This window comes from Panthera onca, chromosome C2 (assembly GCF_046562875.1).
Source record: "Panthera onca isolate mPanOnc1 chromosome C2, mPanOnc1 haplotype 2, whole genome shotgun sequence".
In the NCBI taxonomy this organism is placed as follows: Eukaryota; Metazoa; Chordata; class Mammalia; order Carnivora; family Felidae; genus Panthera; species Panthera onca.
The window spans coordinates 156,234,064-156,250,558 of NC_138347.1; the positions used below are offsets into that span (position 1 = coordinate 156,234,064).

Consider the following 16,495-nt stretch of genomic DNA (forward strand, 5'->3'; position numbering starts at 1 on the left):
TCAGCCATTTTAAAGTTAATAAACACAATCTTTTAATGTGTAAATGAGAATGTGAAATGCATGCAATAAAAAAATTTGTGAACAAAAAACTCATACTCACCACTAAAGAAAAATACGTACCAAGTGTATTGGCTAAAAGGAAACCAACATCTGCCCAGAACCAAAGTATTTCTTAAAATACTACTTCTTATTAAGGCAACTGTTTATATCCATTGAGCAAATTAACATCTCTGATAAACTGCTATTTAAAAACATGTTTACTAACTTTCACATATGCCTTGGACATCTCCACTTCTGCCCATCTCCACTGTCACACCCTTCATCAAAGCTTCCACCCTACCCAGAAATACACTCATGATTATATGGTCAATTAATTTCAACAAGGGAGGCAAGAATATGCAATGGGAAAAAGGCAATCTCTTCAACAAATGGTGTTGGGAAAACTGGACAGCAACATGCAAAAGAATGAAACTGGACCACTTTCTTATACCACACACAAAAATAAACTCAAAATGGATTAAGGACCTAAATAAATGTGAGACCTGAAACCATAAAAATCCTACAAGAGAGCACGGGTAGTAATTTAAGAAATTTACAAAGCAGAATAACAGAATTTAAGAAACAAAATAAACGAGGGACGCCTGGGTGGCTCAGTTAAGTGTCCGACTTTGGCTCAGGTCATGATCTCACAGTTTGTGAGTTTGAGCCCCACAACGGGCTCTCTGCTGTCAGTGCAGAGCCTGCCTCAGATCCCCTGTCCCCCTCTATCTCTGCTCCTCCCCTGCTCACTCTGTCAAAAATAAACATGAAATAATAATAATAATAAATGAAAAAGAAAAAAAGAGACAAATCAAAAGGCACACTCTTAACTATAGAGAACAAACTGATGGTTACCAGAGGCGAAGTGGGTGAGAAAATGGGTGAAGTAGGTGAAGGGGATTAAAAAAGAGTACATTTGATTTTTTTTATTCTTATTTTAATTCCAGTTAACATACAGTGTTGTGTTAGTTTGAGGCGTACAATATAGCGATTAGCTAATTCTATACATCAGCCAGTGCTCGTCACAAGAGCACTCCTTAATCCCCATGACCTGTTTCACCCACCCCCCACATCCCCCCTCACCCCTGCCCCGTAACCATCAGTTTATTCTCTACAATTAAGAGTCTGTCTCTTGGTTTCTCTTTTTTCCTTGGCTCATTTGTTTTGTTTCTTAAATTCCGCACATGAGTGAAATTACATGGTATTTGTCTTTCTTGGACTTCTTTCGTTTACCATTGTACACTCTAGCTCCATCCATGTCATTGGAAATGGCAAGATTTCATTCTTCTGTATGGCTGGGCAATATATACACACACACACGTCTTTATCCATTCATCTATTGATGGACACTTGCACTGCTTCTGTAATTTGGCCATTGTAAATTATGTTTAAACAAACAGAAAATGCACAGACCTTTTCAAATTAGTGTTTTATTTGGGTAAATACCCAGCAGTGGAATTACAGAATCGTATGGTAGGTCTATCTTTAACTTTTTGAGGAACCTCCATATTGTCTTCCACAGTGGCTGCACCAGTTCGCTTTCCCACCGACAGTGCACAAAGGTTTCCTTTTTCTCTACATCCTTGCCAATACCTGCCATTTCTTGTTTTTTACTTTAGCCATTCTGGCAGGTGTGAGGTGATATCCCATTGTGGTTTTGATTTGCATTTCCTTGATGATGAGTGATGTTGATCATCTTTCATGTATCTGTTGATCACCATGTCTTGTTTGGAAGAATGTTCGTGTCTTCTGCCCATCTTTTAACTGGGTTATTTGTTTTGGGGTGTTGAGATTCAGAAGTTCTTTATACATTTGGATACTAACCCTTCATCAGATATGTCATTTCCAAGTATCTTCTCCCATTCCGTAAGTTGCCTTTTGGTTTTGTTGTCTCCTTCACTGTGTGGAACCTTTTTATTTAGGGTAGTCCCAATAGTTTATCCTTGCTTTTGTTTCCCTTGGCTCAGGAGACCTATCTAGACAAAAGCTGCCACGGCCAATGTCAGAGAAGTTACAGCTTGTGTTCTCTCCTAGGATTTTTATAGTTTCAGGTCCACATTTAGGTCCTTAATCCATTTTGAGTTTATTTTTGTGTATAAGAAAGTGGTCCAGTTTTCCCAACACCATTTGTTGAAGAGACTTTTTCCCGTTATTCTTTCCTGTTTTGCCAAAGATTAATTGGTCATATGTACTGCAGGTTCATTTCTGGGTTTTCTATTCTGTTCTATTCGTCTATGTGTCTATTTTTATGCCAGTACCATACTGTTTTGATCACTACAGTTTTGTAATATAACTTGAATGTAATACTTCTAGCTTTGCTTTGCTTTTTCAAGATTGCTTTGGCTTTTTAGGGTCTTTTCTGGTTCCATACAAATTTTAGGATTATTTGTTCCAGTTCTATAAAAAATGCTGCTGGTATTTTGATAAGAATTGCATTAAATGTGTAGATTGCTTTGGGTAGTATAGATACTTTAACAATATTTACTCTTCTAATCCATGAACATGGAATGTCTCCATTTGTGTCATCTTTAGTTTCTTTCATCAGTGTTTTATACTTTTCAGAGTACAGGTCTTACACCTCTTTGGTTAGGTTTATTCCTAGGTATCTTATTATTTTTGGTGCAATTGTAAATGGGATTGCTTTCTTAATTTCTCTTTCTGCTGCTTCATTACTGGTGTATAGGAGTGCAACAGATTTCTGTATGCTGATTTTGTATTCTGCAACTTTATTGGACTTGTTGATCAGTTCTAGCAGTTGCTTGAGAGTAATGTACAAAAATGCTGAATCACTATATTGTACACTTGAAACTAATATAACACTGAATGTTAACTAAACTGGAATTAGATTAAAAAAAAACAACAAAAAAAAACTTCTACCCTCCCTTTAAAGTAGACTAATCACAAAGTCTCCTTGAGTCATTTGTCATTCTTCTCAGTCTACTCTCCACACAGCAGCCAGAACAATCATCAAACAAGAAGCAATCTTCTCCCTCATCAGGCTGACCTTTGAGCTAACATGAGAGATTGGGGATATCCAAGGCAAAGCCTTCTAACTGGCCTCTCTAACCCTTCCTCCTTCCCTTATTACCTCCCCTCCCCTCCCCACCTTCTTCAGGGCTATCACTCCAATGACTGTTTCTGAGGCCAATCTTCCAGGGGGAGGGGCAACACGTGTGAGACCAAGTTTTTGGCTGACATGGCCACAGGTTTGGTTACAAACAACAAGATCTGAGCAATTAAGTAAACACAATGAAGATAATGGACACTAATTTCTAACTGTCAGAGAAAAGAGTTACAAATACAGAAAGACAAATGGCTAGAATAAATTCTGTAGTTTTGCTTGGAATTGAGAGGAATCAGTGTGATTTTCTAATATGGTGGAGAAATCCAGGGGTGCCTGAGTGGCTCAGTTGGCTGGACGTCTGACTTCGGCTCAGGTCATGATCTCACGGTTCATGGGTTCGAGACCCACTGTCAGTGCAGAGTCTGCTTCGGGTCCTGTGTCTCCCTCTGTCTCTGCCTCTCTACCCCTACCCTGCTGGCTCCCACACACTTTCCCTCTCTGTCTCTCTCTTTCTCAAAAATAAACTAAACAACAACAAAAATACACACACGTACACACACATGTATATACAGTGGAGAAATACAAAAACAGGTATAAATGTGGGTGTGAGTGTATTTCCTAAACATATATGCTCAGAGGGCCTAGAAGCAATAACACCTTGGTGGCATAAGCACATCTAGAGCCCAGATGAATAATTCTCTGCTTTAGGAGCCAACACTCCTTCAAGAAACGACAGATTCCATGGCGGAGACGGAGAAAATTCAAGAATCAAACCTAAAACATCTTGCTATGTCAGATAGTCAAGGAAGTACTCAAAAAACGAGGACGTGTCAAAAAGACGTAAGAACTAGCTTTAAGGGGCTCCTGCTAGCCAAGTCCAGAAAAAATTAAATGAAATAAACAAATCATAACCCATTGAGAAAAATAAGAACACCAATTTGAACCAAATAAAATAAAGAGATGAATAGGGAAAGCCCTACTGTACAATGGCAACTCATAACACTAGAAGCTATAACAGAGTTGGAAAAATCACCACGGCACCTTTCAGAGTATCTGTTTCAGTTAAGATATATCAATGGATGCTAACACAAGAAAGTCTGATGGAAACAGGGTATTACAAAGATTCAAAGTATCTCCCCACAAAGTACTTACTAATTTGTTCAACATACTCATCAACTGTAAGGTCAAGAAACCCAGCAGACATCATCTTGATCAAATCATGAAAGTTAAACACATGGCACCGAACAACATCAAGTTCTTCCTGAGATGCACAAAACCAAAAACAAAACCCAGCTGCACTTTGGTGGTACTGCTGCCCAAAAATGCATAAATCCTAAGAAAAAATAAGACGAACCCTTACCGAGGGAATTCTACAAAGTAAGCAGCTTATACTCTTTAAAGATGTCAAGGTTGTGAAAAACGAGGAGAAACTGAGGAACTGTTTCAGACGTAAGCAGACTAAAGAACCAATTAAATGCCAAAGGATCCTGGATGAGATCCTGAGCCTGTAAAAATATCATTGGGACAATTAGCAAAATTTGAATGCATTTTATGGGTTACACGGTAATATTCAATCAATGCTAACTTCCCAATTTTGAAAGCTGTACCGTGGTCATGTAGAATATTCTTGTACCTAAAACATTCTCGTACTCTGAAAAAAAAAATGAACTCTGAATTATTAAATGTTGAAACGCTTTAACTCATTCCTATCATACTTAAAATTTCATCCACAATTTTTGACAAGGTCTGGCATTATCCAGCCATCATCCACCTCTCCAGCCTCATCTGAGAATATTCACTACACGTTCTATTCATTAGTCTATGCTCTCTCCTGGCTCAGGGCCTCCACCAGTTGTTTTTTTTTCCCCCTCTCTGGACACTTTTCCTATCACGATTTCCTGCTTTTCTTATCTAGGCTGATGTACCATCAAAAAAGCCTTCCCTCATTTGTTCGTTCACCCATTCATTCAAAAAATATACACTAAGAGTTTACCATGTACCAAACACAGTTCTAGGACATAGAAATTCAGCAGTAAACAAACATTTAAAATTTTGAGCCCTTGTAGAGCTTTACTTGTAGAGGGGGAGACAAAATAGATAAGTCAAAATACAGTACAGGAGACCGTAATTAGTGCTATGGAGAAAAAAGTAAAAAGGATAAGGTGTTGCACAGGGTGAGAAGACTGTGGTCTTCAATCACAACATGTGATAACTTGACTACACAGAAGAAATAAAACAATTTCAAAAACCACAGATAATAGAGAAGGTATGAAGGAGGTGATGTGATGAGGCCAACAGGTAAGTGAGATAAAAGATTAGCAGTCGTGGGACCATCAAGTGCCAAAAACTGGGACAAGAGCATGCCCGAAAACACCCAGCCACGGCAAGGCGGCCAGTATGGTCACAGGGCCAGCACAGAAGATGGTGGAAGATGCAATCAAAGAAGTAACAATGTTCTGAGCAGAACCGTAAGACTTTCGGTTTCTACCATACGGAGGAAGAGGGGAACCCATCAGAGTCTGGACAGAAGAGTACCACGAGCTCATCTGTTTTCACAGTCACCATCCACGCCGCCGCGTGGAAAACGGGCTTGCAGCTGTGCAAGAGCAAAGGCGAGAGGTGGGTCAGGAGGCTACTACAGTAACCCAGGCAGGAGATGGGGGGAGCGTAACTCGGCTGTTTGTTCCACAGTGGTGGCAGAACTGAGGAGGACGGTCAACCTAACTCCTGTTTTAAACCAGGAGTTTAAACTCTCCCTTTATAATCTCTTGGGCCTCTGAATTCGTCCTCCATAGAACTTACCAGTTTGTAATATACCTGCTTACGGAATTATGTATGGTATCTTTTTTCTCAAAGCATTCTAAGCTCCATGAGAGCAGAGAATGCGTCTGTTTGCTATTTAATTGCTAGCCCCAGATATGTCACTAAGCTGCCAATTTTTAAAAAGTAACCTTTTTTATCTCTGGAAAGTAAAACCCAAGACTCTCTGTTTTGTGAACCAACAGGAACTACCAAAGCACAGCCCACAAGGAGACACCAGCCAGGTCCCAAGGGCTGGAGACAAAAGAAGGCAACAGCACGCAAGGCCCAGCAACAAGGCTGACAGAGCAACTGTTTCTGAGAAGGGCTATTGTCGGCTTCGCCAAGCAAAAGGCAAAGTCAAGATAATACGCAGGTCTTGACACAACAAGAAGGAAAACTCCTGCCAGCCCTGTAAGCTTCTTCCCTGACCTGGGCCAGCTCAGATGGAGGGCACTCTAGGTACACAGCCGCCCAACTGTCATTAGCTAGATTCATTCTCCAAGGAAGAGTATTCGGTCTGGCTGAGAGGGCCCCAGGGGAGGGGGCGGGCAGTCACAACACAGTCACCTTCACTCTCTGCCTCAGTGACACCCAAGTTCCAGCACGCCCTCCTCTTCTCCCAGAAAGCCCGGCCATCTCAACTTGAGCAGCTGGCTCAGCTGCTGGAGACAAGCAATGTGCTGAGTCACCAACTCCCAGCCTGAGACTGTACATTCACTGCCAAGTGTAGGTGGCCCCAGAGCTAACCCTGGGCGGCAGGCAGTGAGGTGCAGCCAATGAATGGCCAGGGAGGCAGGCACTGGGAAGAAAGGGGACGATGGAAGAGAGGGGAGCACGCCAGCTAGGTCTCCAAGGCTCACAGCCCCGACCCACTCAGAGTGGTGGCTATGAACAATACAAAAATAGGCAGCTGACCAGGCCTTGGTTTGCTGACTCCTCTACAGTAAGCAAGAAAGGAAGTAGTAGGACATAAAGCTACTTCCTCTGCAAATGGATCAGCGGGGGGCGGCTAAACAGAATGTCCTGAATTGTTTATAGCTATCTCTATTCAAAGCTTTTGGGCTCCACTCTCAAAATTTAAGCTGTGTAGGGAAAAAGTACATTTATATCATATATTGAAATACTAGAAGCTATGCGATGGAATCCTCAAAGTAAAATAGCTGTCTCAGGACAGGTGATGTAATTTAAAATAAGTACTATGGGAGGACAGTCACTGGAAATAATATCTGACTCCTATGGAGTCAACCCCAACAGAAACCAACTAATGCTTTTTTTTCTTAATTGTTTTTAACATTTATTTATTTTTGAGAGAGAGAGTGCAAGCAGGAGAGGGTCAGAGAGAGAGAAGGCAAGACGCAGAATCCAAAGCAGGCTCTGAGCTGTCAGCACACATCCCTACGTGCGGCTTGAGCCCATGAACCATGAGATCATGACCTGAGACAAAGTCGAACGCTTAACCGACTGAGCCACCCAGGCGCCGCTCAACTAATGCTTTTCAAAGAAAGCAGCCATCGCTAACTGTAGTTACCACAGGCAAAATGCTCCTTATTCCTACAACACGAAATACAACGAACTACTCCTTCTACATAATTCCATCACACTATCCCTTGTAATTCAGCCTAAATCTTAGGTCTCAAAATTCTCTACAGAGGGAACAAGGGCAGAAACAAGAAAATCTACCCACCTCTCTATCACTTAAATATGCTTTACTGTATCAGCAGATTCTAGCTTAGGATATACCTCTAACAAGTAGACCTCTGCTGCGAGTTTTCCACAAGTAGGAAGAAGGAAAGCCAGTATGCTACAAAGTTGGTGAAAGACAGACAGACAGACAGACAGAAAGAAAGAGCGAGCATTATGGGAAATAATGCTGCAAAGAATCCATATGTACTTTTAATATTTTAGAAATAAGTAATGTTTTGGGGCGCCTGGGTGGCTCAGTCGGGTACGCATCCGACTTCGACTCAGGTCACGATCTCACGGTTTGTGAGTTCGAGCCCTGGGACAGGTTCTGGGCTGACAGCTCAGAGCCTGGAGCCTGCTTCAGATTCTGTGTCTCCCTCCCTCTCTGCCCCTCCCCTACTCACTTTCTGTCTCTCTCTCAAAAATAAATAAACATTAAAAAAAGAAAGAAAGAAGTAATGTTTTAATCAACTATAAAATTTCAAACACATTTAAGAGGTATAATGTCACAGTGGGCGTATCTCAAGCTTGCAAGTCCGACAATCCTGAGTTTGAAACCCAAGTCCGCCAACTCACCCCTGTGTGACTGTGTGCAAGTTATGAATAACCTCTCCAAACCCTTCCTGATGTCAGGTAATACCTCATTTAAGCATGAGGAAAAAGATACCATACTAGATTCTTAGGATAGTGTTGATACGTAGTACATGTGACACAAACGGTAGCTGCAGATCATTATTTTGCAACTATTCAGAACTGCCTTTATACGTTCTTCGGTATTTTATAAAACCCAGTCACCTACAGCAAATATCCAATAGCTCAATTTCTCAAATCTCATGGGGGAAAAAGAAACCTAGGAAATGAATTCATTTCTTTGAACATACCAAAGACAGACTCGATTGGAAACTGTAGTTTTGAAGTTCAGGGGTGGGTGGGACAGGGCACCTGGGTGGCTCAGTCAGTTAAGCGTCCGACTTCTGCTCAGGTCATGACCTCACGCTTGGTGCGTTCAAGCCCCACGTCGGGCCCTGTGCTGACAGCTCGGACCCTGAAGCCTGCTTCAGACTGTGTCGCCCTCTCTCTCAGTCCCTCCTCCGCTCACCTCTGTGTGTCTCTCTCTCAAAAAGAAAACACTAAAAAAATAATTAAAAGAAAAAAGTTTAGGGGGAACACATGGAGATTGAGAACCAGTCCACACTAGCCACAGTGACAGTGCAGTGCAAATTCTCATGACCTGTACGGCTCCAGTCAGTACTTAGGGCTGTGCAACCCCCAACCGCCAACCAGAAAGAGAAACAAGAGAATGCAAAGAGTTGGACCGCGTATTGGTCAGAGTTCATAGATCCTTCCAGAACCTTATTTCACACTTCTTTCTTCACCCAATTTATCACATGGAGACTCATTAATGAAGCATTTTGCAGCAGAGTATAGTAAAAACTAGTCAGGGAGTCAAGAGGTCTGGATCTTAGCTTAATTCTGCCACAGAGTCAACTGTGCGGGCTTAAACCTCCTGTGTGCACAAGATTCTCCTTAAGGTTACACAGAATGAAGACTGTCCTGACAAGCTTTCTTATTTAGGAAACATTAGAAGTCAGAATACAGAAAAACAAATCGGATTTTAAATCTTCCTTTAAATTATGTTTATTCATCTACGCAGAATAAAATTACTGAGCCAAATCAAGGTCTGCCAAGTACAGATATTCCTTGAGACCAAGGGCCAACTATTACATATCTTTACTTCCTCCACACTATTTGAATAACAAATCTGTAGGAGTGTCATTAGTGCTAAAATTATCTTAATATCCTCACTCCCAAACCAACAATCAGAATGTTAGCAACAGCTGTGAAGTAAAGTGGAACAGCAACATTTTCTTTTCCTGATCTATAAAAAACATTAGCGCTTGAAAAAAATTCAGAAACTATGAGACTAGTTCCATCAACTTTATTTACTACAAATGAAAATACTACCATAACGCAACAAACTAAACACTAACCCACAAGAGAATAACAGTTAGAATTTTTACAGAAATGTACATAAATGACTCAAGTTAGGGAAAACAAAACTAAAATTACAAACTATTTAAAAATAAATGTCAATGAAAATATTAATATCAAAACCAACTGATGCAGCCAAAGTAGACTGAGAAAAAGCATACACTCCTAAAATAAATGTATGAGAAAAACAAAAATGATGAGAAACTAATCATTCAATACAAAAAGAAAGAGAAAACAAAAGTGAATGACAAAGGCAGTGAAGAAACCAAAACACAAAAAAGAAATTAAGAAAACAGACTTGGTTTTAAAAAAAAAAAATGGTAGCTTCAAACCCTTAGCAAATCTGATCAAGGGGGGAATCACACATAACATATGCACATTAAGAGTAAGAAAAAATTGCAACTATCAATTATGAAAAAAACATTTGGCAAGAACTTCCGTTTGACAAAAGGTATCATAAACACAATTAAGAAATAAGACACAGACACATAATGGAAAAAGAATAAACAACCAGAAAATGTAAAAAAAACTCCTAAAAATCAGTAAGGAAAAAAACAAGCAACCCAGAAAATGGGCAAAGAAAAAGAACAGGCCATTCACAGAAAAAGAAATTAAGTGACACCAGTAAATGTAAGATGCTCTACCTCAGAGAAATCAGGGCAATACAGTGGAAAACAAGGTACTATCTCTCATCCATTGTTTAGCAAAAAGCAATAATTTAAGTTACTAACAGGGCGCCCAGTGGTTCAGTTGGTTGAGCATCTGACTCTTGATTTTGGCTCAGGTCATGATTCTAAGGTTGTGGGATTAAGCCCTACATCAGGCTCTGCGCTGAGCATGGAACCTGCTTAAGATAGTCTCTCTGTCTCTCTCTCTCTCTCTGCCCCTCTCCCCCACTCGTGCTCTCTCCCCCACTCGTGCTCTCTCTTGCTCTCTCTCCCTAAAAAATAAAAAAATAAAAATAATTAACCTGCAAGTATCAGCCAGAATGCAGAGGAATAAAAAACTCACACATAGGTGTTGATGGGAATGTAAATTATGTCAAGTTTTTTTTTTAAATGTTTATTTATTTTTGACAGAGAGAGAGAGAGCGAGCATGAATGGGGCAGGGGCAGAGAGAGAGGGAAACGGAATCTGAAACAGGCTCCAGGCTCCAAGCTGTCAGCACAGAGCCTGATGCGAGGCTTGAACCCACGAACCGTGAGATCATGATTTGAGCTGAAGTAAGACATTTAACCAACTGAGGCACCCAGCGCCCTGGGAAGGTAAATTAATAAAACCACTGTGGAGAGATGAAAATATAAACAACCCTCTCCCAGTTAACCGGAGATCTGAATCAACACCCTTCTCTGTTCCCTCCCAAAATTCCACTAAAAAAAAGAATAAAAAATTTTCAAGATGTCAATGCACAAGGACAAAGACAACGGGAAACGGCCCAATAGCATACAAGAGGTTTCAGGAAATTTTCTAAAATATGAGGAGTGAAGGAATGAAGCAGAGAGAGAAAGCTGAAACTCTAATTGCCTAGAGGAGAGGGAGCTAACAAAGTAGAAGCCAAATCATGCCGGAGAAGCCAGAAAGGATCTAAATTAAGAAACAGGAGGGGCGCCTGGGTGGCGCAGTCGGTTAAGCGTCCGACTTCAGCCAGGTCACGATCTCGCGGTCCGTGAGTTCGAGCCCCGCGTCAGGCTCTGGGCTGATGGCTCAGAGCCTGGAGCCTGTTTCCGATTCTGTGTCTCCCTCTCTCTCTGCCCCTCCCCCGTTCATGCTCTGTCTCTCTCTGTCCCAAAAATAAATAAAAAACGTTGAAAAAAAAAAATTAAAAAAAAAAAAAAAAAAAAAAAAAGAAACAGGAGGCACCACTCAAAAAAGGAATCCAGTATGAGTCTGGGAAGAGAAGGAATGGTTGAAAATCTTTGAAAGAAACCATCAGGCTCCCAACTCCTCGACTGAGGAAAATGTTAAGGATATCAAACACAGCGAAGCTGGGGGATCAAGCACAAGTAAGTGGGGAGGATGGGGACTGAGAGGCCATGGCTGGGAGTGCTAAATGCCTGCATCACTCTGTCTCCTTCTTCCTTACTAATAGAACCCCACATTTCAGCTGGGTATGTGGCTGCCCTTAATAAAGCTCCCTTTTTCTATCCTACCCTTCTGTGATGTGGACACACGCTAAAAGCCAGTAACATGAGCAAGGTGCTAGGGGGCAGCTTCCAGGAAATATTCTGGAAACTGAGCCCTCTGCCTTTCTCCCGTCTTTCCTACGATCTGAAACTTGGGTATGACTCCTACCTGGGCCTTGAGAACGAAGACTCTAGGCTTTACAGAGCAGACGGCCGGACGCCGCCAGAGCCTGATGAACTTCACAGAAGCACTACACCAGCCTCGGATGACCAGAACTACCTATCTACCAACTCTTCACCGGAAGAAAATCATAATTGAACTGGTAACTTGGGATCTACTACATGCAGCTGAATCCAACCCTAATACAGGTGTCACCCTAAACCAGATGACATAAAAGACTGCATGTGTGACTGCTGAAATCCCCAACCTCCGTTTCCCCTTGGTCAAATTTCAGAAAGCTGACAACCAGGCTTTTTCATGGAAGGAGACCGGAAGCTTTCTCTCTTTAAAAAAAAAAAACTGACTGCCACAAAAAGACACACACACTGAGATCTGAAGTTTCCCTCCTCCCCCTCGAGGTTCCTGAGTTTGAGCTCCACGTTGGGCTCTGCACAGGCAGCACGGAGCCTGCTTGGGATGCTCTCTCTCCCTTGACCTCTGCCCCCTCCCCCACTTGCGCTGTCTCTACCAAAATAGAAGAACTTTAAAAACAAACAAAGTAAGATATTCCAGGGACACCTGGCCGGCTCAGTTGGTAGAGCATGTGAGTCTTGATCTCGGGTCATGAGTTCAAGCCCCATGTGGAGTGTGGAGCCTACTTAAAAATAATAATAACATTTTTTTAAAAAATAAAGATATTCTGCTTGCTTGATTGAACGAACATGTCACAACTGTTTGATTTTTACAGCATATATACCCAAGGAACTTTTATATACACCTGCATCATAAAATTTAATAGACTGTAGTATATATCTATTAGCCTATCCTAGCGCACTAGAAGGGCAAGTGAAAAAAATATAGTTGTTGAATGAAAGGGCTAGGAGAGAATAATATAGAGATGATTGATGAAACACGGTTAGTTTCAAAGACACGATCTCTGCAACGACCTTAGTACCTAGGAATAGTTCTCACATTTATGCCTAAAAAAATAAGGATTGAACAAATGAATGAAGTTTTAAAAGTTCACAGCAGAACTCTATCACAACCACTATCCACTACTCCCTCTTGTATGTTAGTCTTTTTTAAGTTTTTTTGAAAAAGAGAGTAGAAACAGGGGAGGGGCAGAGAGAGAGGGAGAGAGAGAGAATCCCAAGCATCTGCTCTGTCTGTGAGGAGCCCGATGCGGGGCTTCAACTCAGAAATCATGAGATCATGACCTGAACTGAAATCAACAGTTGGATGCTTAACTGACTGAGCCATCCAGGCCCCCCCTCTTGTCTGTTAGTCTTGAAATTGTGCACCAATTGCCTCTGAAAGCTCTAAGCTCCTTAAGAGCTGGGACCAAACAATCTATTTAACAAGTCTGTTATCACAGTGTTTGTTACACCACATCCCTTGCTTTCTTAATACTACTAATGGAAAATCCTCACTAAATACTATTCTGGTCTACATAAAAATCACTTTGGAGGGGAACCTGAGTGGCTCAGTCAGTTAAGCACCTAACTCTTGGTTTCCACCCAGGTAATGATTTCACAGTGTGGGAGGAGATCAAGCCCTGAATTCAGGCTCTGATCTGACAGCACAGAGCCTGCTTGGGATTCTCTCTCTCCCTCTCTGCCCCTCCTCTGCCTCTCAAAACAAATGCCCTTTTTATTTTTTTATTTTTTTTTTTTTTAAATTTTTTTTAACGTTTTTTATTTTATTTTTGAGACAGAGAGAGACAGAGCATGAACGGGGGAGGAGCAGAGAGAGAGGGAGACACAGAATCTGAAACAGGCTCCAGGCTCTGAGCTGTCAGCACAGAGCCCGACGCGGGGCTCGAACTCACAGACCGTGAGATCACGACCTGAGCTGAAGTCGGAAGCTTAACCGACCAAGCCACCCAGGCGCCCCACAAATGCCCTTTTTAAAAACTCACTTTGCATTTTTTTTTTAAGTAAGTTAGTTCTAAAAACAATGACTAAGAATTCCTAGGTTACCTTAACAAAAAGCTCCTACTAAGTCTCAAACTAATGATCTTGGCAACCCGACAGTCCTATCTTTAAAAATGATACTGAGCCACTGGGTGGCTCAGTCAGATAAGCACCCAATTCTACGTTGCGGCTGGGGTCATGATCTCACCGTTCCTAACTTTGAGCCCCGCATCTGGCTCTGCCACTGACAGTGCAGAGCCTGCTTGGGATTCTCTCTCTGTCTCTCTGTCTCTCTCTCTCTCTTCCTCCCCAACTTGTGCTCGCTCAAAATAAACAAAAACAAACAAAAAAAAAGGACACCAAAGGGTCCTAATCTCTCTGGGCAATCTATTCAGTATCCTCCCTTGGAGGAACCAGCCCTCCCCCAGTCCCTATTACTACCTCTTTGATCCATGTGGGATGGAAAAGTTATAGCAGAGAGTGACTCACACAAGGGCAAGCAAATTAGTACATTTCCACTCATAAGTGGGCAAGAGCCAACCCAATCAGAGGCCTGCCATGGACTTCGCCAGAGAGAAGGAGAAAAGCACTCTCTTATTTATGTATTACGGACCATTGTAATCACAGTAGAGCTGGGGGGGGCGGGGGGCATGTCTCCCAATACAGAAACAAAATTCACCTAAAAGGGAATCATCATGGGTGCAAGATTCTTCAGGCTTAAGTGGTTCTTAAACCTAAAGAAGCACTATCCCTACACTTTTCAGATACCAAAACAAATAAATAAACTAGTTTAACCAGGGCTTCTCCTTGCATCCTAATACAGCTGTGTCTGTCCGGTGAGACAAGGAGAATATGTAACACGTAAGAAACGAGGCTGTTCAAAGGTAGGCAAAAGAACATTTTGAACCGCTAAGTTACATGAAAACGTTGTCATCCGATACGAAAAAGTACCGCAAACGGAACCCTCATTAAATACAGCATGAGCTGCACAAGCATTTGTTAGCATAACAAATTCACTCCCTTGGGCGCCTACCTGCTCCGGGAAGAAAAAAAAAAAAACTGATTTTCAACAACCTCTCGAGTTTAATTTCAAATAACCGCAGCTCCTAACGCTGGGAATTCTCCGCCGTGCGATTATAACGAACTCAAAAAGGTGGCTCAGGCCGAGTGACAATAACGCGGTCAGTCCTAGACGTCCGTCCCAGTGTCCCAATTCTCCCACTTCCCTCAAACGACTACGGTTAGGAAATCCTAACCCGGCCCGGAAAGTTGCGCGGCGACGCAAAAATGGGGGGAAGGGCGGTGTCTCGGAGACCCCCCAGAAAGTGGGGGCAATTACTCGTGGGAAAATGCGGCGAGAGCGCGCGGCGCGCGGGCAACCCCGTTCGCGCCGGGCATCCGATGGCCCGAGTCCCAGCAGAGCCGGGGCCGGGGCCGGGGCCGGGGCCGGGGCCGGGGCCGGCGCGGGCGGGCCGGACGGGAGGGCAGGGCGAGCGGCGGCCCGCGGGGCCGCTTCCAGCTCACCGAGTTGGAATGCGGGCCACACCTACGCGCCCGGCCCAGCCTGGGCGCGGCGGCCGGGCCGGGGCCGTGCGGGCGGGGGAGGGGCCCCGCACGGGCGGAGGGGGACGCGGGGGCGGCGGGCCGCGGACCACCCCCCGACCGCTCGCCCCCGGGCCCACCTCAGGAGCGTCTCGAGAGCGCCCTCGTGCTTGTCCAGCGGGCGGCCGAGCGCGGCGCGGCGCAGCTTGCTGAGCTCCTCCGCCGCGCGGCAGTACTGGGCCTGCTCCTCGCCGCCGCTCGGGTACGTCTGCTGGATGAACTTCACCAGCGGCTTGGCCAGGTCCACCTCCGAGGTCTTCTTCAGCTGGACCGAGATGAACGTCGCCATGGCGGGCACCTCGGCCGCGGTTCGGGCCGCACAGGCCGCGCGGGACGCCGACGAGGGCCGAGGCGCGCGGACGACCCGGCTGGCGGACCGGCGGACCGACGAACCGACGGACGGGCTCTCCGCCCGAGCTGTGGGTCCGGCCACTTCCGGGAGCTCCCGCGCAGGCGCAGTGGGGCGCGCCGCCCGCAGTCACGTGAGGCGGGCGGGGCCGCGGAGCCGCGGAGCCGCGGGCCCGGGACGGGGGCGTCTCCGCGGGGGGCTGGATTTTTCTTTCGCAAGCGGAAGCCTCTCCTTCCAGCGCGCTGCTTGCGGCGCCTTCACGGAAAAGCCACGATGCCTCCACTCGAGCAACTTGTCGGTGAAGTGTTGTTACTGGCCCCTACGAGAGTTTGCGGCGACCTGTCCGAGACGTTGCAGCCTCGGGGTTGTTGTGACCTATGGTAGTTCACGCCACGCATCGCTATACACCAGGACTGAGGGCACAGTGAGCCTTATAGGCAAGGTCCCTGCCACGGTGCAATGCAACTTACAGGCAGGTAAGGACACAGAAACTAAGGTGTACAAAGTGTCCAGAGTATGGTAGGAAAAACAGGGTGCTCGGAGCGTAGGGTGTTAGGGTCCCTTGGAAGAACCTCATTTAAACAAGACGATCAGAGTAGGCTTCTCTGGGGTCAGCTGAAAACGACCTGCACTTTGAGATGATGCTTGACATTAGAAGAGGGGAAGAGTGGCAAAGGAGAATCTCGCAGACCGATGGGGTTGCAAGTGCCAAGTACCCAGGAAGCAAACACTTCCCTTGTTCGGGAAGTTGAAGTAAACGGTGGCAAA

General features: G+C 44.2%; 1 protein-coding gene across 2 annotated transcripts in view; it reads right to left on the minus strand.

Annotated features, from left to right (window-relative positions):
* Window positions 1–15,789, minus strand: part of PDCD6IP (programmed cell death 6 interacting protein) — a 71,685-nt gene extending 55,896 nt beyond the window's left edge. Inside the window, exon 1 of one of the 2 annotated variants that reach the window (XM_060638166.2) lies at window positions 15,459–15,789. In XM_060638166.2, coding sequence (XP_060494149.2) covers window positions 15,459–15,667 — 209 coding nt within the window. In that variant the 5' untranslated portion in view covers window positions 15,668–15,789. The remainder of the gene's footprint in view (window positions 1–15,458) is intronic. The other variant, XM_060638167.2, reaches the window with a different exon arrangement.
* Window positions 15,790–16,495: the final 706 nt, after the last annotated feature.